At 34.7% G+C, this 24,253-nt stretch overlaps 1 protein-coding gene across 3 annotated transcripts in view; it reads right to left on the reverse strand.

Moving 5' to 3' along the window:
* Positions 1 to 24,253, reverse strand: part of Fgf12 (fibroblast growth factor 12) — a 540,917-nt gene that overhangs the window by 166,501 nt on the left and 350,163 nt on the right. For all 3 annotated transcript variants that reach the window (XM_047564227.1, XM_047564228.1, XM_047564226.1), the window contains one exon: positions 8,522 to 8,625. In XM_047564227.1, coding sequence (XP_047420183.1) covers positions 8,522 to 8,625 — 104 coding nt within the window. The remainder of the gene's footprint in view (positions 1 to 8,521; positions 8,626 to 24,253) is intronic.

Below are 24,253 nucleotides of genomic sequence, written 5' to 3' on the forward strand. Positions count from 1 at the left end.
AAGAAAAGGGATGGCAGCTAGAGTGTGAGAGAGTGGGACTAGAGGCAGAATGAGAGAAACATATTAAAAGATTATAAGATTCATTTCAGTTGGATGATTGGTTGCGTGTATACATAAATAATCTTGTCTCCAAAGGGATTTAGCCTTTGCCCTTGGCTTCTGGGAGGTGCTCTTTATTTACTGAGGGTCTTCCATTAGCCAGAGAATAACAAAGTGATTTAAGGTGGGGGTTTTGGGTCATTCAGTATCCATTCACCAGCAGCTTGAGTTCAGTTATTTGGGAAACCAATCCATCTTGTTCACTTTTTGGAGCCCCAAGTAAATCTCTAAACACAGAGACTCAGGTGAGCTTCCTCTTCAGCAATATTTCATGTGTATTTTAACTCATTGATACCAGAAGAGTAATGCAACCTGACTCTAGAAGAGGAAAAGGAAATTCTGTATTTGATCCTTCTGATGGACTCTGCCAAACATACTTCTTATTTTAAACTGTATCCTTTTCCTATAATAAATCAAAACCAGGAGTTAAATAACAATAACTTTCAGTGGGTTCTGTGATTTTTTTCTAGCAAATTGTCAAATAAAAGGGTGGCTTTGTGAACAGCACCCCACCCCAAATTTGCAGTTGGTGTCAGAAGTGAGGCTAGTGTTGGGGACTATGCCCTCCAATATTGTTTTGGTCAAACTCCTTACAAAAGCTAATGATGATAATTAAGTATAAATTTCAAGATAAATATCTTTATTTTACCCATCTTTGTATGTTCAGTGTACAGCATAGTACCTGGCATGTGGTAGAGATAATCATTTTATGTTGAATGAATTTTAGGTTTCCTGAGATCAACTTTGAGGACAAACCAGCATGTGTACAGTGGTTTGTAAGACCACCATTAAAACTCTGTTCAATGTAATCATAGTTGATTGTCCAACTATCATATGGAATTTATTGTTTATATTTGGAATAGATAATGATTTAAAATTCAACATGTCTTTTTGACAAACACCCTTTACCAGAAAATATGACCAAAGCTGTAGTTGGGGAAAACATTTGGCCCGGGTAGCAAAGACATATATATAATCCTTGCCCACCAGCAAAATGGAAGCCAAGTGCTGAGATGTTAATGCAGAGGAGCATCTGGTTCTCAGTAAGAATGTGTGATGGAATGAGGTGTCATATCATGTGACATTTGAACTGAGCTATAAGAAAGAAAGATTAGTAATTGCACAGATACAAAAACAGAAAAAGGCAAATTTAACTATCAGCAATGACATGATAGCAACATTATTTTATCCTTTATATATTTTATTACAATTATTCATATCTAAATATATCACAAATATTCTAACCACAATTTGAAAACTATGTAGTTTTATAATTTTATATAAAAGGATGTCTATCACAATTAATTTATGTATATAAAGTTCAGTTCAAACTACTTAAATATTAGAAGATATTAATGTGAGTAAGTTTATAGAGAAATATAAAAAGAGAAGAGTTCAGGCTTCACCTTCTCTGTATATGGTGAAAATATGCCTCCTCTCCTTCAACCCCCACCTAAATGTAATCATTTGAGGAAATTTAAGTGAACTTACAAGCTTTTTCAAACACTTATAAAAGTCAAAGAAAATTAAAGATTAGGAAATGTGAAATTTCAGGTCAGAACTGCATTGCCTGTATGAAGTAAAATTTGTAGAAAGAGCTGGTTCAACAAACTGGGAGGCACAGTGGTATTTCCTAACAAAGACATTTCAGAAACAGAAGTTTCTAATACTCTTAAGTTTCTTTCTTGGGGGAAAAGTAAGGTCTTAGAAAACTTTTATGTACTGTGCTTTAAAAACTATTATTTATATGCCATTAAAAATTGTTTGGGGCTTCATTTCAAACTGCACAGTGAGTTTAAATTTGAGAAGTTGAAAATCTTATACATTGAAAACATTTTTGCTGAAAGAAATGGCAGAAGACACAAATAAATGGGAATCATCCCACATTCATGAATTGGACTATGTAACATTGTTAAAATGTTCATATGACCCCAAACAATCTCCACATTCAATGTAATTCCTAGCAAAAGCTCAGTGACCTTTTTTTTTTTTTTTTTTTTAAGAAGTAGAAAGCCCATCTTACAATTCATATGAAATCATACAGTACCCCAAATAGCCAGAATGATCTTGAGGGAAAAAAAAAAGAATAAGTAAATAAATAATAAAGCAGGAGGCCTCATACATATTAAAAAGCTACAATAAAAGTACAAAGATAGACATACGTACCAAAGAGAACCCCCCAAAAAACTTCCAAGATTATTATCAAATTATCTTCAGTAATGGTGCTGGGACGACACAACAGAGAAAGGGGAGCTTCTCAACCCGTGGTACTGGGAAAATTAGATATGTGCATACAAAGAAATGAAAGTGGACCTTTCCAGTATATCATCTGCAAAAGTTAACTTCAAGATCAAAGACCTAAACACAAGTCCTGAAACTTATAGAAGAAAACATAGGAGAAAATCTTTATGACACTGGATTTGGAGATGATAATTTCTTGGATATGACGCCAGAAGCAAAGGCTCTTAAAGCAAAGGCTCTTTGTTTTGTCTTAAAACAAACAAATGAACAGAAAATAAATGGGACTTCATCAAACTATAAAATTATGGATAGCAAATGAAATAACCAAGGAAATTAAAAGATAATAAGAATATTTTCAAACCATTTACCTGACAAGATGTTAATATTCAGAATATATAAACAACTTCCACAACTCAACAATAACAAAAAGTCAATTAAAAAAATAGGTCAAAGAATTTTGAATAGATACATATTCAAAGAATACATACAAACAACATTCTAACATGTATATGAAAATATGTTTAACATCACTATTAGGGAAATGAGAATCAAAAGCCTAATGAGATATCATCTTGTACCTTATAGATACCATCAAAAACAAAAATAAAACAGAAAATATGGCAGGAATTTAGATTTAGAGAAATCTAAATCTTTGTGCACTGTTGATGAGAATATAAAACAGTATTTCCATTATGGAAGACAGAATGGAGTTTCCTCAAAAAATTAAAAATAGAATTATATGATCCAGTAACCCCACTTCTGAGTACATATCCAAAAGCAAGATTTTGAAGGGATATTTGTATTTCTATTTTCATATAAATTAATCACATAAGCAAGAAGGAACAGTAACATAAATATTTATCAACAAATGAATGAATAAACAAAACGTGGTACAGACATATCACAGAATCTTATTAAGGCCAAAAAAGAAGGAAATTCTGTCATATGTTACATGGATGAATGTTGAGAACATTATACTAAGTAGAATAAGTCAGAAGAAAGAAAGAGTTAAGGTTAGGCGGTTAGGGTTAAAGGAAGGAAGGAAAAAAGGAAGGAAGAAAGAGAGTAAAAAAAAGAAAAGAGAAGAAAAGAAAAATTCTGCATAATTCCACTCGTGTGAAGTAGTTGAAGTGGTTAAACGAGAGGTAGGAGAGTGGCTGCTGGGAGCGGAGGTCGGGGGAAAGGGGACTTGATGTTAATAGACTTGCAGTTTTGTAACATAAAAGGAGTTCTAGAGATTTGTTGAACAACAATATGCACATGGTTAACACTACCTCAAGGTACACTACAAAATGTTAAGATGGTAAATTTTAGTTTATGTACATTTTACCACAATTAAAGAGGAAGAAAGAGAGAGAAAAGCACTGGAGTTGAAACCGTCATGAAGGCACTCTGTCCATATAGCAAGGATAAGTAAAATACAGAAGTGTAAGGCCTAAACGTACTGCCAGGCAAGGTAAGCATCCCTATGGCACAGAAGGAGAACACACCAGTAGATTGCAGTTGTAGGCCTACAGTGCTTCAGGCCCTGAAGGAAGTGGTGTAGCCAAGTTTCTCCAGTCAACAGAAAGAAAAACCCTTCATGCAACATGGGGGACAATAGCTGCTAAAATCAGGGGTTGGATAGAGTCATAGAGCTCCAACTCTAAGAAGGTTGGGGGAAAAAAAAAAAAAAGATGCTTTCACCTTAAAGCAAGACACAGTCATGGACAAAGCATCACAAAAAAGTAACCGGAGCAAGCCACATCCTAGCTGGGGACCCTGCTCTCATCCCAATGTCACCCCAGGGTCGGAGCCTTAAAATCTTATTCTAAACTAGATCTACTGGAAGCTGGGTAGAAGCAACCAAAAAGTCAGAGCAGACCTCAGAGAAAAAAGCAAAAAGGGGAGAGGGAGAAAAAATGTGACTGGAGACCCAAATCCCAAACACACACAGAATAAATTCTAAATTCTAATCTAATCTAAATCTAATTCTAAAATGGCAGTCAACAAAAATCAATGACTGAAATATGAATTCATTACAAAAGAAATTAACTTTATGGAAAAGTCTGACAAAGTATGTGAGAAAAGCTCAGAGATAGATGAATTAATGACTTCCTGTGAAAAGAAAAAATAAAAGAAGCCAGATAACAAAAACAGGAAGAAATAAATCAAGTACAGGAAGATATTAAAAAGAAACCATTCAACATCCGAAAATGAAAAACGCTGTGACTGAAATCACAAAACAGATGGCAGAAATTCTAGTCTGGATAAATTTGAAAGTTTCTAACTTAAATCGTTAAGTATTATCAGTACAAGAGACTGGAAAGCATGATAGAGAAATAAAATGTGTACATGGGATAAGAGATAAAATGCTGTAGAATTGGAGAAGTATGATTCTTTGGATCATTACTGCATTCCAATTCCTAACAGAAAAAAATAGATTCACAACTAGACACTATTGTGAATTTGCAGAGCAGTAGAAAGACAAACATTTTTTAAAAGTTTCTATTAAGGTTACCTACAAAAAAAAGAGTATTAAACTGACAAAGCTTTCCATCATCAACAATAGATGCCAGAAGCCAATGGGATTTTGTTTTCTGAATGCTGGAGAAAACCTGGGTCTACTAAAAATCATATTAGATCTGAACTGCAAACCAAGTGTGAAAGAGAAAGGAAGGCATCTGCATAGAAATCAAGATGAAGTGAATTAACTACCCACAGACCCTCACACAGAACAGTAAAGAAAACAGTTTAAAGGGAAGGTAAACTCAGAAGACCAAAACAGATATACACACAAGTAAAAATTAAACACATAGAAATTATTGTAAAAGTTGGTACAATTTAACGACTAACTTTAAAATAACTTATTTATTTTAAAGAGCCACTCATCAAAGTAGCAAGAAGAGTGGTGGTGTTTAATAGTCAATAAAATATCCGAGGGCCCATGAGTTATTTGGAAGACAGAAACACAAAAGTTATTTAGTAAACTATGTAATTATGCATGTATGTTTAAAAAATAAAGGTAACCACTCAAGAAATAGAAATGAAGCCTAATTTTATAACCCAGCCAAAGAATTTTTTAAATTTGGGATATTAGGGAAAAAAAGCAAAGTAATACCAGACACAAATAGTGACATTCAAAATGACAGAGGATCAACTCATTAAGAAGATATGATAGTTATAAATATGTAAATGCTGGATGAAATACTTCAAAAGACATGAGGCACATATTGATAGAATTAAAAGCATTAATAAATCTGTCATCATAGTAAGAAACTTGAAAAAAGGAAACTTCAAAAATGCAGCAGAAAATAGAAAAAAGAGAAGCACAAGTCAAATTGATTAAAAAATACAACTACAATGGTAAGAACAAATCAAGATATTTCAGCAATCTCATCAAATATATATGGATTACCCTCACCTATTAAAATACAAATTTTCAAAATGGATTTTAAAACTCTAGACCTAGCTACCAATCAATCACTTCATCTCTACCACTCTCCTCTGGTGTTTTGGTGAAAGAGGGTGTTACGGTTTTGGATCTGAAATGTTCCCCACAAAGTTCTTGATTTAAAGCATGATCCCAAATGCAACAAATTTCAGAGTTGGAGCTTTTAGGCAATGATTAGGTTTCTTACCTCATTTGTGGATTAATTCATTTGCTGGATTAATCCATTGATAGCTAAATGGATTTCTGGCTGCTGATTTCAGGGGGCATTTACCTGGAAGAGGTAGACCACTGGGGGCATGATCTTTGACTGCATCTGTCCCTGGCACATGTGCCCCTTCTCTCTCTCTCTCCCTCTCTCTCTCTCTCTCTCTCTCTCTCTCTCTCTTTCTCTCTCTGCTTTCTGCTTCCATAAACTCAGTTTTTAAAGACAATCAGTTTTTAAAGCAGAGACCTTGATGATCAATGTCAGTGATGCTATACTTAAAATTTATTCCTAGTATCATCAGAGAACCATAAACCAGGGGAACCATCATGATTCTTGGTTATGAAGCTAGCTTAAGTACAGAGGAGACCTTGAAAATTTAGGTACCTGAAGCCTGTAACTCAACAAGTGATTATTAACTTTACCAAGGTGTTTACCCCATTACAAAGATACTCCCACAGTCTATTTCTCAAGAGGAGTTTTAAAAACTTCTCTCATCTATAGGCTACAGGTCTCTGTATCTTAACTGCAGATGTACAGAAAAGGGCTAGAAAAAAGCTGAAGAGTATGAAACCACTCCCTTCCTGCCCCACCATTCTGTGCATATGTGTGCAAACACACACATGCAGACATACACACACACACACACACACACACACACACAAAGACACAGTCTCTTGCCTACAATACAGTCATCAGATGTCCTGCATTTTTCTTTCCTTGATATTTGGAAATTAACTCTAGCCCAAATATCTGAAGTCTACAGTATTTGTGTAATTATTGTTTGACTATGACATTTTAAATATAACATATGTAACAATAAATATATATAAATATATGTAACCTTTATATTTATTATAATATATGTAACCTTCAGCTGCTTATTTGATGACTGATTGAATCCTTCAATTAATACTATCCTAGTACTATCTCTGTTTTAGCTTTTATAGCAATCGAAATCTTTTTTTTAATAGTTTATAATTATTCAAAACAATCTGTTGTACTTCTTTTCCTTATTTTGATTCTTAGGTTTCAAATGAATTCACAATAACGAGATCTGAAGAACTATTCAAACTATGACACACTAAAAATGAGTGCTTGTTATTTTACTGAAAATGTTTTTATCTTTAGATATTATTCTGAGCAGTAACTGCTGAAAAATACGTAAGTGCTCATTTAGTATATAAATGTGTATTCAGATCTGAGTATGCTCAGGAGTAAAATAGTAATTTTCATTCTTGTTTTAAACACATTTTGATTTTTAATTGACATGTGGCAATTTGACATATTTACGGAGTACAGTGTGGCATTGTAATACATGTATACAACATGTAATGATCAATTCAGGGTAGTTGGCAGAACATCACATCATATATTTGTCACTTATTTTTGTTGATAATATTTAAATAATAGTGATTTTAATTCTAATATGAATGACAGATATTACTAATAAACAAGTTAATGTACTGAATAACTGAATAGTAAAGAGCCTAATAAGACTGTTCAATGACTAGTTCACAATCAAGTACACATATGTGAACTTCCTAAATTACTTTATATAATTTACTGAGATCATAGAATGTAAAGGTAGAAATATTCAACCATGATTTTCAAGGAATTTTTTTCATGAACAGACAACTCTCATAGGAGAAAGCAGAATTTACGTATGTACAACATTCAGTAAAGTCGTCATATTCTCTCAATGCATAATTGATTATTTTGAGAGTGAGACAAGCATCAGAATAACATTAAGAACTTTAAGATATGTCAATGTTCATTTTGTAGATGCTGCTACTGTGTAATTTTGTGAGTTTTAGATTCAAAAGGGCATTAGCCAAGATGGTGACCAGCACCCTCATTTTAAAAGTCCAGAAATAAATCCAAAAAGGGGAAGTGATTTGTCCAAAGAACTATCTAGATAGTGCCTGAAACGCAAACACTACCAAAACATCCCTGCCCCTAATCCAGAGCTCATTCCATAAAGTCACACTGCTTTTGAATTAAACAGTTGTTTGGAGAATATGACATATTAGGTGCCACTCAGACTTAAATATAAACAAAAATTTAACGAATTCTGAAAATTCTCCACAACAGGACAAAGACAACACCCAGGAAGACTGAAGCTTTTTTTTTTTCTTTCCTAAGTCATCTTTTGTGCTGGAGAGAGGGGTAACAGAAAAAGAAAAAACAACTTCTCCTTGAATTAAGCAGGTAAAATTCTAAAGATTAGGGTACCCTCTAGACTTGGAAGCTAGACATAAAGGACTTATAACACAAAGAGAGTACCTGGCTCTTTCTCATGGCATAGAACATGATCTTTAGCAGTCTAAATTATAAAATCTTCATAATAACCCTGAAAAACTGGATTCAAAAATATAAAATGACTTAAACTTTCAAATTGCTTCCCTAAAATAATGGCTTATTCATTACCTCTCAATGTCAGTTGTCTGTCTGACTGTCTCTATCTCTCTCTCTCATTCTCTCTCTCTCTCTCTCTCTCTCTCTCTCTCTCTCTCTCTCTCTCTCTCTCTCTCCAAGGTACTTACTGAGCTGTAAAGATAGCCTTCGCCATTCATGGCCACATAGAGGCTGGCTTTCACCCCTTGGATGGCCACCACACGCAGGCCCACAGGAATTAGATTGAAGAGGGCTAGAGAGGCAAAAAGAAGACAGAGAAGAGTCAGTGACCTTTTGAATAGAGTGTCTTTCTTCTCACAATGACTTTTGAAAACTAAAGATTTAATAAATAAAATTGGTAGGGAAAAAGAGAAAGAGAGAGATAGTGACAGAGACACACGTGAGACAGAAATTCTAAGAAGAACTGGCTTATACTCCTCTAGTCTCTGCACCACCATTAACTGCTCAAGTAATTTCAGGTAAATTTTATAACTCATCTGAAATAAAGGGGTCAGATCAGAAGATCTTTAAGGACCCCATTTGGATCTGAACAACTAGGATCCCTGCTCCTCAAAATGATCACATCCTAAAGTGAACCGGAAATATCCTTGTAGTCTCTAAATATTTTAGTTGCCCATCACTCAAAAAAACATTCAGCTCTCCATATGTACACCCAGAGAAAAATTTCCCAGAAAAATATAAAGCAGATAATCTATGTTTCTTCTAACAAGGTATTGCTATGAATTACATATTGATGGCACTATTTCAGTTACTTTTGAGATTACAAAATGAGCATAAGCAGAAAGCACTACCCCTACTCTGAAATGATTTGCATTCCATATAGGAGAAAAGCAATCATATAGTTAAGCTCTGTAGGTGGTATTACAGATATGAATTAAATATCTCAGGACTGCATGCATAAGAAAATATCTCTGCAGTTCACTTTAATATTCTGACTCAGTTAGAAGTTCTTATCTGTCTTTTCTATTGATAAAATTCCCATCAGTTTTGTTTTTTTCAGTTTTGAATATAAGATGCACATAAATTAACATAAGAGCTACCATTAACCAGGAGTGCTTCTTTTATTCTGGGTTCCCTGAACTTGGGATAGTAAGTCACATACTCACAAACACACAGACACACAAGCACACAACAACCCTGTATTTGCATTTCAGTCAAATGTTCATTTGAAAGTTTTAGAGGATCAAACTTTAGACCACACATTTAGTGTATCAGGATTCAATTTCTAGCTGTTCATTTTGAATTAGGCTTTTTGCCTCTTTGGACTTGTTTCCTCATTTGCAGTACAAGTGCAGAATACATCTTAGTAGTTGCTTAAAGATTAATTGTTGACTTAATTTAGATCTGAAGTAGTTATTCCTGTGTTCTTACCATTGTCTTTGTGCTACTGAAATTGCTTAAGAAATATAAGACCTTCAAATCTAGTTGGGGAGAAAAAGCTAAGACATATGGAATAACCTGATACAGTGTATAATTTACTTCTATAATTAAATGTAATATATGCATTCTATATATATTTCTATTTTACAGAAGTTCAGGGAAATGGAAGATCTGCATGGCCTCAAGTACTCAGGAAATGCTTCACGCAGACTAGGACCTGAGTTGACACTTAGAGAAGGGGCGCAAGTTGAGGGAGCAAAGAACAGAAAGACAGTTTAGTGGAGCAGTGGTTTTGCAGAGTTATGTATCTGTGCAGTAAATGATTTGCAGACTGGAAGATCTGGTTCATATTAGGGAGAAATGAAATGTAAATAAAATAAGGGTAAACAACTGAGCGCCTATTCTTCTAAATGCAAAGATTTAGACGTTTCAAATGGGCAAGAAGTACATGACCTATAAAGACTGGAGCAGCAACACAGATTTTAAGATTGTGAGAGATTTGCAGAACTTTGTAACATAGTTCCTAGACCAACCACTCAGAGTGATGTGACTTTGAGCCATCCATTTAACCTTCCTGACACAGTTTTCTTATCAGTGAAATGGGCAGAGTTTACTTACTCTTATTGTACTGAGTTTATAGAAGAACCAAATGCATTATCATGCTTCTGAAAGTGTTTCATAATGGAGATGTGCCATCTATAAACAAGAGTTGTCATTAATGACTGCTACTTCTGACTGTTAATTAGGTTATCATGAGACTTATGTAAAACCTGATATATTTCATCCATAATATTTTTGAGTATATATGCAGCAGCTCAATGCTATAAAGATAATAGTTTATATTTGGGCACCATTTAATTTTCAAGGTGCTGATCTCATCAATTGTATTTGATTCTCAACCATAAACATTAGGGAGAGTTTAGGACAGAATAATGACTACTTTAACTTTAGAAGAAAAAACCGATTCAGGGAGGTAACTCAGGTAAAACTACATCTGAACAAAGGCTTTCTAGCTCTCTAATGTGGTTCTGTTAAGACATCATATTTTGGGCTGGACTGTAGCTCAGTGGTAGAGCACTTACCTCACATGTGTGAGGCACTAGGTTTGATCCTCAGCACCACATAAAAATAAACACATAAAAAATTATGTCCATTTACAACTTAAAAAAATTTTAAAAGACACCTTATTTTTTCCTCCTCTCCTCTTCATTTCTCCAAATACCCATTCTTACCTTCTTGCAAACTAATAGATGATTTAGCTAACTTCCCTACATATCTTGCAACTAGAGGTAGTTCCTATGAACTCAATACTGACCAGTGAGACAGGTCTGTAGAGTCTGAAGAACCCTTTCTTAAATACAGTTTAAAAGCCAGACGTAGTGATGGACACCTGTAATCCCATTGGCTCCAGAGGCTAAGGCAGGCGGATCACAAGTTCAAAGGCAGCCATAGCAACTCAGACAGGCCCTAAGCAACTTAGTAAGATCCTGTCTTAAAATAAAACAAATAAATAAATAAACAAGGACTGGGGATGTGGCTCAGTGGTTAAGTTTCCCTGGGTTCAATTCCTGGTTTTAAAAAAGCAAACAAAAAGAAGACAGCTTGTAAGTTCCTCCTGCCCCTCTTCTCAATCCTGATAGCTGTTCAGATGAGGAGGTGGCACCTGGAATATCTCAGATCATGGAAACAAGGTCTACTTCCAAGTGTGTGATGGTAGGTGAGCTGGAAGGAGTTGAGGCCCTCAGAGTTCTGAGGAGCAGTGACCACAGTCCAGCATTCAATCACCTAGATCTACTTTTTATGAGAGAAAATAAGTTCTTGTTATTTCAGTCTGTGCCATCCCCATGCTAATTGATAGAGATTGCTAATGAAAGCAGAATAATTTGCAAAGTAAAAATTAATTACAAGCTGGTTATACATTGTCAATAAACGCAGACACTGGAAAATACCAGGTTCAATGATAATTCTTGTAAGAAGGGATAAGGAAATCTGAAATTGTGCATAATGTCTTTCTAAAGTAAATACTTCCCTGGACAAAGCATGGAGCTGAAAAAGAAGGAAAAAGCGACTCTAATGCTTTTTCTATGTGAAGAGTTCAAGAAAACTACTAAAGTTAGGCAGGGACAAAAACAGGAATCTGTGTGAAAGTTTTACATAAACCACAAGGTAATAATGGCTTTCAAATTGCAAGCTTTGGGAGACTTACCAAATTCTCTTTAAAAAAAAAAAAAAACAAAAACAAAAACAAAAAAAAAGAAACAAGCAAACAATATGAAGTGAGACTTTTTAGTAGAAAAAGATAAAAACACTTCTCTTCAAGAGAGTCCTTATCTGTTTCTTAGAATCCCCAAAAATTGGGCTGGGGATATAGCTCAGTTGGTAGAGTGCTTGCCTTACAAGTTCAAGGCCCTGGGTTCATCCCCAGCACCGCAAAAAAAAAAAAAAAAAAAAAGAAAAGAAAAAAAGAATCCCCAAAGTGGTCAAAAGTGGTCAAGGACTTAGCCTAATCTGCTCTTTGTCTCAGTGTAGCACACACTCTCCCTAGCTACAGAGGCCCTTTATTACTCAAGGAGAATTCCTCCTTGGTCAGGTCTCCCTCTTCAACCTAAATGCCACTGTCTCAGCGCACAGTGACTTGACTCCACACCTCCCAATCTACTCACGCCAGTTCCCTGCCAAGAAGCTCCAGAGATTCCTCCTTGTCCACATGCCCTTTGCAACCTGGCGCCAATCCACATTTGCAGCTTATCACCTGTCACCTTTTCCATCCATCCCAACTAGCATCACAGAGCATTTGCTATTTCCTAAGTTCCCACTAATTCTTAACTAGACCTGATTTTTGTCTCCCTTTACCCTTATCTCTTTCTGGAAAATCTATCTTCCCACTTGAAAAGGAGTCAACTCTTCATCCTTTAAGATCTATTTAACTCCCCAGTCCCCTCAGAATCAGCAGTTCCTTTTCCAGAATTGTCTATTTCATGTGCATATCTTCACAATGGCATTTGAAAAAGGATATTAGAGTTATTCTTTTTCACATCTGTCTTCATTCCTGCAATGCAAGACTCTTAAGAATGGTGCCCACAATGTCTAGACCTGTTATAAATACATTGCTTATATTTAATATATATTATATTTAATGAATGTTATTGATTATAACTGCCATGAAAAGTCATGTTATTTCCAGGAATTTAGGCTTCCTTATTTGAATAGAAGAGTTTTTTTTTTTTTTTAATAAAAATAAAATTTAAAACAAAGTTAGTCTGACATTTAAGTTTCTGTATAGTCACAGCATACCTTTCTGCCACATGGCACTCTTCACTCTAATATACTTATTTCCTCCTTCTAGTAACTTGATCTTCCTCCTCCCCTCTGAACTCCATGTTTCCGCATACTTGATTACTTCTGATTCATGTCATTCTCCTCATATGGAGATGAAGAGGAACCCAATGAAACCCCTGCCATGCTTGAAATGAAACACCAAACACCAGGTTGCTTATCAGCTGCCTTGTTCATGAATCCAGACTATATTTATCACAGTTTGGAATTTTTTTCCCTTTAAAATAAAATCTGTTTATTCTCCCAACTACAATTAGATTGTATGCCCCCAACACAAGGGTCACATCTAAACCACACTTGGATAATATGAGCTGAATGGGGAAAAGAGAGAGAGATTTAAAATATGCAGGAGAGCATGTATTCTATTTATATTCAGGATCCCAGTAAACATTTGTCAGCTGAAGACTACACTTACATGCAAACTAGAATCTAAGTATCTAATCTGACATTTGAGGATCTTCTCCATCTCACCTTTTCCAAAAGGAGTATCTCATTCTATATTTTTTTGTAAAGTTGATTCTTAACATTTTGAAAACATGAAATAATACAGCTGGAGCTCTCAATATTCATAAGCAAACTTAATCATAACACTACACGCAGAGAGGGTATGAAAAAAAGACAGTGAAGGGAAATGAGTCTCTTCAAATGGTGCAGGGGAGAGTGGATACCCACATGCAAAAGAATGAAATTGAACCTGTATCTTATACCCCACACAAAAATCAAATCAAAATAAATTACAAACTTAAAGGTGAATTCTAAAACTATGAAACTCCTAGAAGAACACATAGGAGAAAAACTACTTGATATTGGTCTTGGCAATGATCTCGTATATATAAAACCAAAAGCAGATGCAACAAAAACAAAAATAAACAAATGTAATGTCATCGAACTTTAAAAATTATGAGTAGCAATGGAAACAATCAATAAAGTTAAGAAGCAACATAGAGAACAGAAGGAAGCATTTGCAATTCATATATGTGATAAAGGGTTAATGTAAAAAATATATAAGGAACTCACACAACTCAATCATAAATAAATAAGTAGTCCAAGGCAAATGTGAGCAAGGTGCCTAAAAAGACATTTCCCTAAAGACAATATATACATATGTATATATGTATATATATATATATACATATATATATATCCAAAAAGTATATGAAAAGATGCTCATTTCACTAATCATCAGAGAATTGAGCTGTGAAGCTAAAATAAACATATCTATATTTTAAAAAGATTAATTTTTTTTTTGTTACCAGGGATTGAATCCAGGGGGATCTTAACCACTGAGCCACATCCCTAGCCCTACTTATTTTTTATTTTGAGATAGGGTCTTGCTAGGTAGCTTAGGGCCTTGATAAGCTGCTGAGGCTGGCCTCAAACTTGTGATCCTCCTGCCTTAGTGTCCCAAGCCATTGGAATCACAGGTGTCTGTTATCTTGCCCAGCAAAAGATTAATTTTGATTAATCATGCTACAGGAAAATTATATTAACCTTCCAACTTCCATATTTGCTACAGAAAATACATTATACAATCATCACTATGTGAAAAATATTCAAATACTATATATACAAAACAATGGAAAGCAAATTTACAGATGTCAAGTAAATAATAAAAACATTTATTTTTCTGGATTTTGATAGTCTGTGTAGTTTACAACTTTTTAAAATATAAAAATATAATCTTTTTTTTTTTTGCGGTGCTGGGGATTGAACCCAGGGCCTTGTGCTTGCAAGGCAAGCACTCTACCAACTGAGCTATCTCCCCAGCCCTAAATTATAATCTTTATGATTTATTTTTTTACTCTAAATACTCATTTTTGTGCCAAATTTTTGTTTATTATGTAGTTTTTCTCAAGGGGTTCCCAAAAATATATAAGCTTTAGCACCTACAAAACCTAAGTCAGGCTCTGGTTGAAATTTAAATGGAAGTACAAAAAGAAATGCAACAAGTAAGAAAGAAAAGAACTAAGGATATTATAATACTGAATGCCTACTTTTTTCCCCAGACATTTTGACATGCAAAATGTCACTTTATTATAAATTAAGTAATTTGTTGAACTTTGTCTCAGGGTTTATAAAAGACTTACCTTCTTTTGGGGGTACAAAGAGAATAAAGGAGGAAATGAAAGGTGACTTCATAAACTCTATAGGAACACTCTTGGCCTTAGTCCATTTAACTCTCATAGAGAACTTCGTAAAGACCTCTATAACTTCCCTGGTTCAGAAGTCATCTATTCTTTCCATTAATACTTATTGAGCCCTGACTGTAAACCAAATGTCATGTTTATGTTAGGAAAAGAGTAGTGAACTTCACAGACAAGATCCCTGATGAGCACTTCTTCTGTGAATTGTTCTGAGGCTCCCAATATTCTGTTGGCACATTCAAGGTGATGGAAATTTTATTATATTTTCATGTTGCCTAGCATGGTGTCTCCATCTGAGAAGCTGTTATTCAATATCTGCTGAATAAATAAATGAGTCAGCTTTCTCTTTAAGCTTGCTTATTTGTAGTTTTTCTAGGTCATATTTCCATAATTGAGCATGTTAGAAAAACTGAAGATAATATTTACCACACACAGAATGTATTCCAATATAGACTCTTATAAAACAGCTAGAGCAGTTACAGGGTCTGAGATGGCAGAAATATAGTATAGAAGACATGAAGCTGCTGTGTGTGTGTGTGTGTGTGTGTGTGTGAGAGAGAGAGAGAGAGAGAGAGAGAGAGAGAGAGAGAGAGAGAGAGAGAGAGAGAGAGAGACAGAAAGAGAGAGAGAGAGAAAAAGAGAGAGAGATGGGGGAGAGGGAGAGGGAGGGAGGGAGAGAGAGGGAGAGAGAGAGAGATTGATTCTGTAGAATGATGCAGGACTGGAGGGAACAAAGAGAAAGAGAAAAGTTGGAGAATTTTTTTACAACCAAGATACCAGACATCTTGTAAAATAATATTGGACCAGAAAAAAAGTGCTTCAGATAAATGTTATATTCTATTCAACCTAATTTCCACCCATTTGTTATCTACACCAAGTGTGACAAAAAGGTAATAATCAATCCAAAACACAAGAAACAACAACGTGGCAACCCTTTGAAGTGGCAAAGAAGAGAGGGAGAGAAGGAAAGTATGTTTCAACTTAATTACCTTTCAACTTATCTCTGGATTATGTAAAGTTAAAGTATCCCCAAGTAAATTCTTAAGGACAGATTTCTTATTGCCTGTAATGAGGAAGTGGCATTTAGAAAGTAAGTTAGATTTTTCAATTTCTGGGTTGAATTTTTTAGAATGGGCGATGAAAATTTTCATCTTATGACCCATTAAAACCCCAAGTGGAACATGTTGAGAAAGAATGGTGATATTTGGGCTTTTATTCTGTATACTTTCAATGTCAGATTTCCCTGAAAGTTCAATATCATCTCCCACATTTCAAAATATTCTTGATAGAGATAAGTTGTTAAAGTGTGACTAACATGACACAAAACCTTAACCTAAAAGCAAGTTGATATTTCCCTATCATCCTATGATCTCTTATAATATTTTTAATTGTGTTATTTATGAAAATAATTTGCAGGCCCCTCAATTGATTTTACCTTAGTGATGAAATTAATATTTATCTCTGGCATTTATGCATAACTTACTAAAGTCAATTCTGTACCCTTTCCATGCTTAATAAGAATTTTTTATGATTAAATATTCAGCAAACTAGAAGATGGTCTCAACTCTTAAATCCTCCAAAATAAAAGTGATTATATAATTATGGTAAACTGCAATGTTCACCCAGGCAGGTTGATGATACATTCCACACACAGCACTTATCACATGGCTTTTTTGTATTTATGCATTTGCCTGAATCTCCCTGCAACCTAGGGGGTCTTCAAGATTAGTTAATATTTTTTTAGTTTTTTGCATCCAGAGTACATTGCACAGCAGAAGCCTAATAATGGTTGTCAGTGGATTTCACTATCTAAAACAGCATTTCTTACAAAATTGAGGGAAACATGTGTGACTCTCCCTATTCTTTTAGCTTTAAAGTCAAGGAGATAAGACTGGGATGAGGGCACAGAGGACACAGTTTTGTGTCCTGAGCACCAGTTCTAAAATTTAATAGCTTGTGGCCTTGGTGATCTCCAATTTCTAACTTCTCTGAGCATCACCCTGATCTAAATGCTTCACTGAGTTGTTAGGAAGATCAATTAAGAAAACAAAAATTTTTTTTAAAAATGTTCTTAAGCTATAAAAGATACAAAACACCCTTACCGGTGGTTTGGGTTGGTTTGCTTGTTATTGTTATGTCTCCAGATCTAGAGTTTTCGTAATGGGAGCCAGGGCAGGCAGAGGTGATCATTATCCCATAATTCAAATTAATTTTTTAAAACACCATGGCAGGGGAAAAAACAATGTATTTCATCTCTTGTTATTGAAGATTTAGTAAGCAAAAACAACTATGCATTTAAAATGAAAAAGCATATAAGAATGTAAAAATCAACATACTTATCTGTGTTGACTCGGTGTTTTTTGTTTGATGCTCCACTTTATAAACAATTGGTCAAATAACCCAGTTGGGTTATTTAGTTAGTACCCCCCACACACTGAATTTGCTGACTTACAGAACTCATAAGCAATGGGGTTTAGAGACTAAATTTTTTCTTCTGAGCATTGTGGGTTTTCAGCCTGGTGAAAATGAGCAGCGCAGTGATCCCTTCCTTTGACAAAAGCCACTAGATATGTTTTCCTTAGCTCTCGAAGAAGCCCTGCCGCTGGCTTTTAATCCCGATAATACCATATAACCTTCCTTATGATATTTCAGAGGTGTTCAAAAGCTTGCATAATTAACAAGTTAATTCAATATGATTCTTTTTTTTTTTAAGATGAAAAATGAAGCCCATCACTATCGATAATGAAAGCAAATGCCTGTCATCACTCATCCTCTGCAGCCAATTTGTCTTACACAGAAAACTTGTCTCACAAGTACTCTTGAAGCAGCACAGGTGTCAGTCCATAAGATCAATGGGCTAAAGAAAAGCATCCCACATGAAACTTTTGCCTGTTTTGAAGGTTTTAGATTTGTATCTTCCCACAAATCTTCCATCAAACACTCTGTTGCCAGTATTCATAACACAGCTTATTGAGTTTATTCATTAACTGACTGCATATATTCCAGACACTATGATGGACACCTATAAAGTGCTGGTGAAAAAGACATGGCACTTATAGTGGTTGAAGTCTAAAATAGAAAAAAATTTCCATGTATACTTTATGTGTCCATCTTTACAAAACAGAGAACTGCAGCTAAGAGATGGGATTTTTCCCAGCGTCATAAAGTCAGACAGGAGAAAAGCTAAGAAGTGAACCTAGGTTCTCATGGCTACAAGGATATAAGATATTATTGCTCTTAAGAAATAAAAGAGAAATTCTAGTAAACGCAAATGCAAGTAGTTGTGAAAATTAAAAAAGTAGAACTATAACAAACAAATATGGAACCATTAAAAGGAAATTTTGGTCATGCACAAATATCTCACACAGACACTATAAACTCATTAATTGTTCTTAGTTATACACAGAAAATACAGGTAAACTCATTTGAGTTAGTTTAGATATGCTCAATTAGAACTCAGTTCTTCATTATCATTGATTACCAAAACAAGAATATATACCTTCCTCATTCTTAAGGTACTAAGTGGATCTAAAGAAATGAATACAATGTGATGAAATTTTTTAATGGAGGAATTTAAAAACAGGATTCTAAAAAGATAATGATTCCATTATTCTCTACCTTAATATTTATTCTTTACATCATCTCTTCTATTAAGCTCTAGTTAAAATTTTTTCCAAAGCACTGCCTTTCACTCATCATTATTGCAATTGCTCAATAAGTTGCAATGCCTCTACTTTTCCTACAATGCAAAGTTCAAGCTCTCCCAAATGGCAATTTAGGCTCTTTGAAATATGACCCACAACACTTGCCCACAATCTACATCCAAACTAGTCAGCACATTCCCCCAACATGGAAGAAGCGTTCTCCAGTATGCGATTTTGTGTGTCCTTATCTGAAATTCATTTCTCATAATCTTAGCTTATTTATCTTGATCCTATTCTTCAAGATTCAATTTAAAACCAACTTTTGCTGAGCACACTGTTTTGGGGGGGAAATCTCTGATCTCTGAGATCTAGTGATATTTCTAATCACGGGAGTGCCAGTGACACCTAGCAGTAAGTTTCATTTTAAGTAAAAATTCAACCTCCTCTTTTGCCCTGGGAACAGGAGTAACATCAAATTCATTTTTGCAATCCGTAATTAGCATGAGGTTGGCCTTCAGTATGTTGATGTTAATGAAAAGGAAGCATGCATATGGTAGGCATATGTGAAAGCCCAAGCATTTTGTTGCAGCTGCCAGAAACAGAGCCTTAAGTTGGCAATGAGTGTTGGGAGACTTCAGTGATGTCTGCTGTGGACACAGGAGGAGCCACTTGTGCCATCAACTGGGCATCTCCAGTTTGAGGTCCTTCTTTTACAATAAAGTGCCACAAAACATTTCATGAAAGAATGGAATGCTCTGAACTGTACTTCAAAATAAATTTCTTACTGTACAACTTCATCTCAAAGCTAAAATAATGCAAATTTGGAATGCAAACTTTTAAAACTGAAACGAAAACCTCAGAGAAAATTTAGCTCAGTGGTTCACAAACTTCTCTGTAAATCATATTCTGGGGAGTTTTTTAAAATTCTGATGCTCAGATCACACCCATATCAATTAAGTAAGAATCTTTGGGATTGAAGATCAACATTTTTAATTCCTCAAATGATTCCAATGTGTAGCATTATCGAAAGACAATTTCACTCTCAAGAGTCCAAGGTAGTTTAAACAAGCTTCCAGGTAATGCTGATGCATTCCAAACCTTACTAGAGGGTGGACCAACCATTGCTACTCCAATGGAAGAGCATCAGCATCACCAGGGGTGATTTGCAAAGGCAGAATCTCAAGTCCTATCCAAGAATTACTGAAATCAAAATTTACATTTTAACAAGTACTCTGAGAGATAACTATACATTTGATGTTTGAGAAGCACAGTTCTAGAGCAGTGGTTCTCAAAGTGTGAACTCATTACAGGTAAAAAAGTGTCTAACACCTCACCCTCTAACCCTCTAAATCAGAAACTGTGGGGATAGAACCCAATAATTGGTAGTTTCACCAGCCCTCAAGGTGATTCTGATCCAAGTTAAGTCTGAGAGGCAATGTAGAATAAGTGACTTATTCTACAAGCAAGGAGAAGTCTCATGGGATAAACTTGACTGCTCTTTGAAATTATCTGGGTCATTTAAAAAAATACTGATGCCAGGGTTCTGTCCTTACAGATTCTGATTTTATTTTCTTGGAGGGAGACCTGGGCATCAGCAATTTTAAAAGTTACCCAGAGATTTTAATGTGATGAAACATTTGGAGCCATTGTTCTGGAGACTTGGGCCATCTTCCTTTGTATAGGAAATGTAGGACTTTACCTGCTCGGATCATCAGCAGTGTAGAGGATTGAGAAGAGATCATATGATTCCATCATTCAGAGGGAAACCCCAAGTGCAGCGAGGTTTAGTCCTGTCTAAATTAAGCTTTGCTCAATTCTCCCAAAGATGATAAGGCTGGGTGTAGGGCTAAAGGAGGGTTGAAACTATGAATGGCTTTTACACAATACATCATAGCTCTGCTGAAGATCTCCTTATTCCCTAAAATTACTCTGGCTCACACTCCAGCCAGCATATATTGCTTCTGTTTATAGATTTCCAAAGCACACACTTCCCTGAGGGTAAGTTTGACATTATCAAGTTCAAGCTCTTACATATAATACCCATTTTACAGAAACTACAGTTTGAAAATGCTAAACTAATTGCCCAAGTTTTGTACCACTCAAGTAGGTGGAAAAATGCATACCAATATCCACGGCTGGATATTATCTCTGAAATCCCATGGGCTGTTCATAGCAACTACACTGCTTCCTCAAGTGTAGGCAGTGACCTTTGGTGCATGCTAAAGAAACAATAAATAAAATATTCTGCCAGTACGTGAGTCAGAGGGAGCAAGGAGAAGCTCTCTGGGATATTTTTTTTTTATTTCAACTATGATACTATTAAGTGGGCTTAACAATGCTGTACAGACATTGATATGTGTTCCACATTCTGTCTCAATGTCAGGGAAAGCTGATGTACTCAGTGCAGGCTCACTAGATTTTGGCTGGATGCCTGCTCAGTACCACTCTAGCTAGGCTACTGAATAATATGTTAAAAGAAAGAAAGAAAAAAGAAAAAAGAAAAAAATATATATACATACATACAAACATACACATCCTATACACTTCAAGTCTCCCAAGTATGATATATGAAATAAGCAACCAAACTATTTAGGTCTTTAAAGTTACTGTATAATGATTTACCATCTTAAAAATGTTTTTGTTAGTAAATCAAACATGTTGAAGAAAACTTCTCTTGAGTTCAATGTTTAGCCTAATATTAATAATATCCCATAAATAATTCATATTTCCTTCTTAATACTTTTTAAAAGTGTTATCAGAAGAATGCACAGACATAATTTAAGGGAATGTTCAATATGCATTGGGAAATAGTAACCAAAAAGTAAAAAGAGAAATTGGGGATGCAGTATAGACTAGATCAAGGAACTCTGGTATTGAATTCCTTGAGTTCAAATCCTGGGTCTATCACTTAATATCTGTGTGCCCATGGGATAATTGTTTAACTTTCCTGTGTCTCAGTTTACTCATCTTCTAAGTGGGATTGATTATAGTACCTATTTTAGAATGCTAGTAGGCTTAAATGACTAAAATTAACAAAAATTTCATACCTATCCTAACTATTTAGAAAGCGCTCAGTAAACATTAGCTGTTGTTTTTTATATACACCAAACTCAAAGGCTGAGAAATAATTCTTGGCTCATAGGTAACTTTTCTATTTTCCAGATCCTTCACTGAAAAGATATAATCCTTCCTTAAACTTCATGGTAGTATGCCCTGAAAACTACCAGTCCACATGAACATACATTTATGATGTATCCCTTATTCATTTGGTGGTTATAGACTCAATACCTGATCAAACCAGTCACATACAACAAACTTCACTGTCATTAATTAAGCATATGGGTGAATCCATACAAACTGTCAAGTTGTAACTTGTCCACAGGAAGGGACTCAAGATCCAGATCAGGTAGAACTGAGTTATACTTACTCTATCTTGAATAAATCAACTTAAATCTCATAGCATCAAAATAAGGTAATATATTTCAATGGAGTTTTAATCTCCAATTCATGAAAACTCTAATACCCCTTTCCACTACTACAAGAGACAGCCTCTCCTTTCTTTAAGACACCTGAGCACGTATTTTCTTTTTCCTACAACATTAACTTAAATTTAGACTCCAGGTCCTAGATGACTAATAAAAGCAATGGTTCCTTCTCTTTTGGATGAATGTACCAGTAATACACTTTCAGAAAATGATGTCTCCATAATTATCACCATGAATATATATTCACATATCACTTTGCAGATATATGCAACACTGTTCCAGAGTGTCTTGCTTTACTCTCTCCAAAATTTAAAATGGTTTCATGCAATACAATATGTAAACCAATTTCCAAGAAAATACTAGCCCCTGCTCTGACTTTAGAGGAAAAATAAATTAAAAAGAGTGTCTTGTTTTACAATTAGTGCTATACAGTTCCCTTTTCCAGATGAAACATACTCTTGTTTTAGAAGTGGAAAGTTGCTTCCTTATTCCTTCTTTGACTTCTCTTAAATTGTCATTTTTTTAATTAAAAATATTTTATTTTTTAAAAAAGTTAGCAATCACCTGTGCTGTTGGAAAAAAAAATGGTGCTAGACACTTGCTCAACATAAGATTACCACAAACCTTCAATTTGTAAAAATATGTTGTATTTGCAAAGTGCAATCATACCTACATGTATACATATGTACACACACATGAAATTGATTATATAAGGAAATGAAGGATAAACTATAAAAACAAATCTCTATAGGAAGAGGGAAAGAATTGAGGGGAAGTCCTCACAGGAATGTAAAACAAATTCTTCAAATAATTCTGTAGATACAGCTTTTGAATATGTAGTAAATAGTCTACTTAATTTCAAGTTAAATTTAAAAAAGCAATTCTGAAAAATTGAAAACAAAATGAAACATGTGATCCTAAATAAAACTCCAGTTGGCTACATTACTACATAGAAAGAAACTATTTCAAGTAACTTTAAAATACAATAAATATGATTGCATATCCCCAGTGGTATATACTCTAAGTCAAAAAGAACTGTTAGGAAAAAGAAAAAAAGCTTAGACTCTTTCTTATTTATCTTTCACAGTAATATTGGGTCTATTCAATCTTTTTTTTTATTTTTAATTTACTTTTAGCTATAAGGAATAATAAAATTATGGCATTTGCAGGCAAATGGATGAAATTGGAGAATATCATGCTAAGTTAGATAAGCCAATCTCAAAAATCCAAAAGACGAATGATCTCACTGATAAGCAGATGATGACACATAATGGGGGGTGGGAGGGGGGCAAGAATGGAGGAAGGAGAGACTGTATAGAGGTAAAAGAGGGGTGGGAGGGGTGGGGGGAAAGGAAAAAATTAACAGAATGAATCAAACATCATTACCCTATGTAAATGTATGATTATGCAAATGGTATGCTGTTACTTCATGTGCAAACAGAAAAACATGTATCCCATTTGTTTACAATAAAAATAAATTAAAATAAAAATTGTCATTCTTGTGACAAAACATAAGCATGATCCAATTTGCATTAATCCTTCAAGCTGGGTGTTATCCCAAAAAATCATATTCATTTTTGACAAGCTTGTTCTCTGAATTCACTTTCATTTGTTTATTCAACAAATAATGAATACCTAATAGGTGTCAGGTACTATCCTAGGCACTGGAAGACACAACAGTGCAAAATCCAAAGCTCCTTGCTTTGGTGAAGCTTGCATTCTAATTAAGTCTTTCAATTTGAATGGTAGGCTGATACTATCATGACTGTCAATTTATTATCCATACCCCTTAAGGACTCACACATTATTATAAGCCAGTGCAGAGAGAAATCAAGCAGAGTCACTGTCTTCAAGGTGCTCACAACCTAAAG

Source organism: Sciurus carolinensis, chromosome 9, assembly GCF_902686445.1.
Source record: "Sciurus carolinensis chromosome 9, mSciCar1.2, whole genome shotgun sequence".
NCBI classification, from domain to species: domain Eukaryota; kingdom Metazoa; phylum Chordata; class Mammalia; order Rodentia; family Sciuridae; genus Sciurus; species Sciurus carolinensis.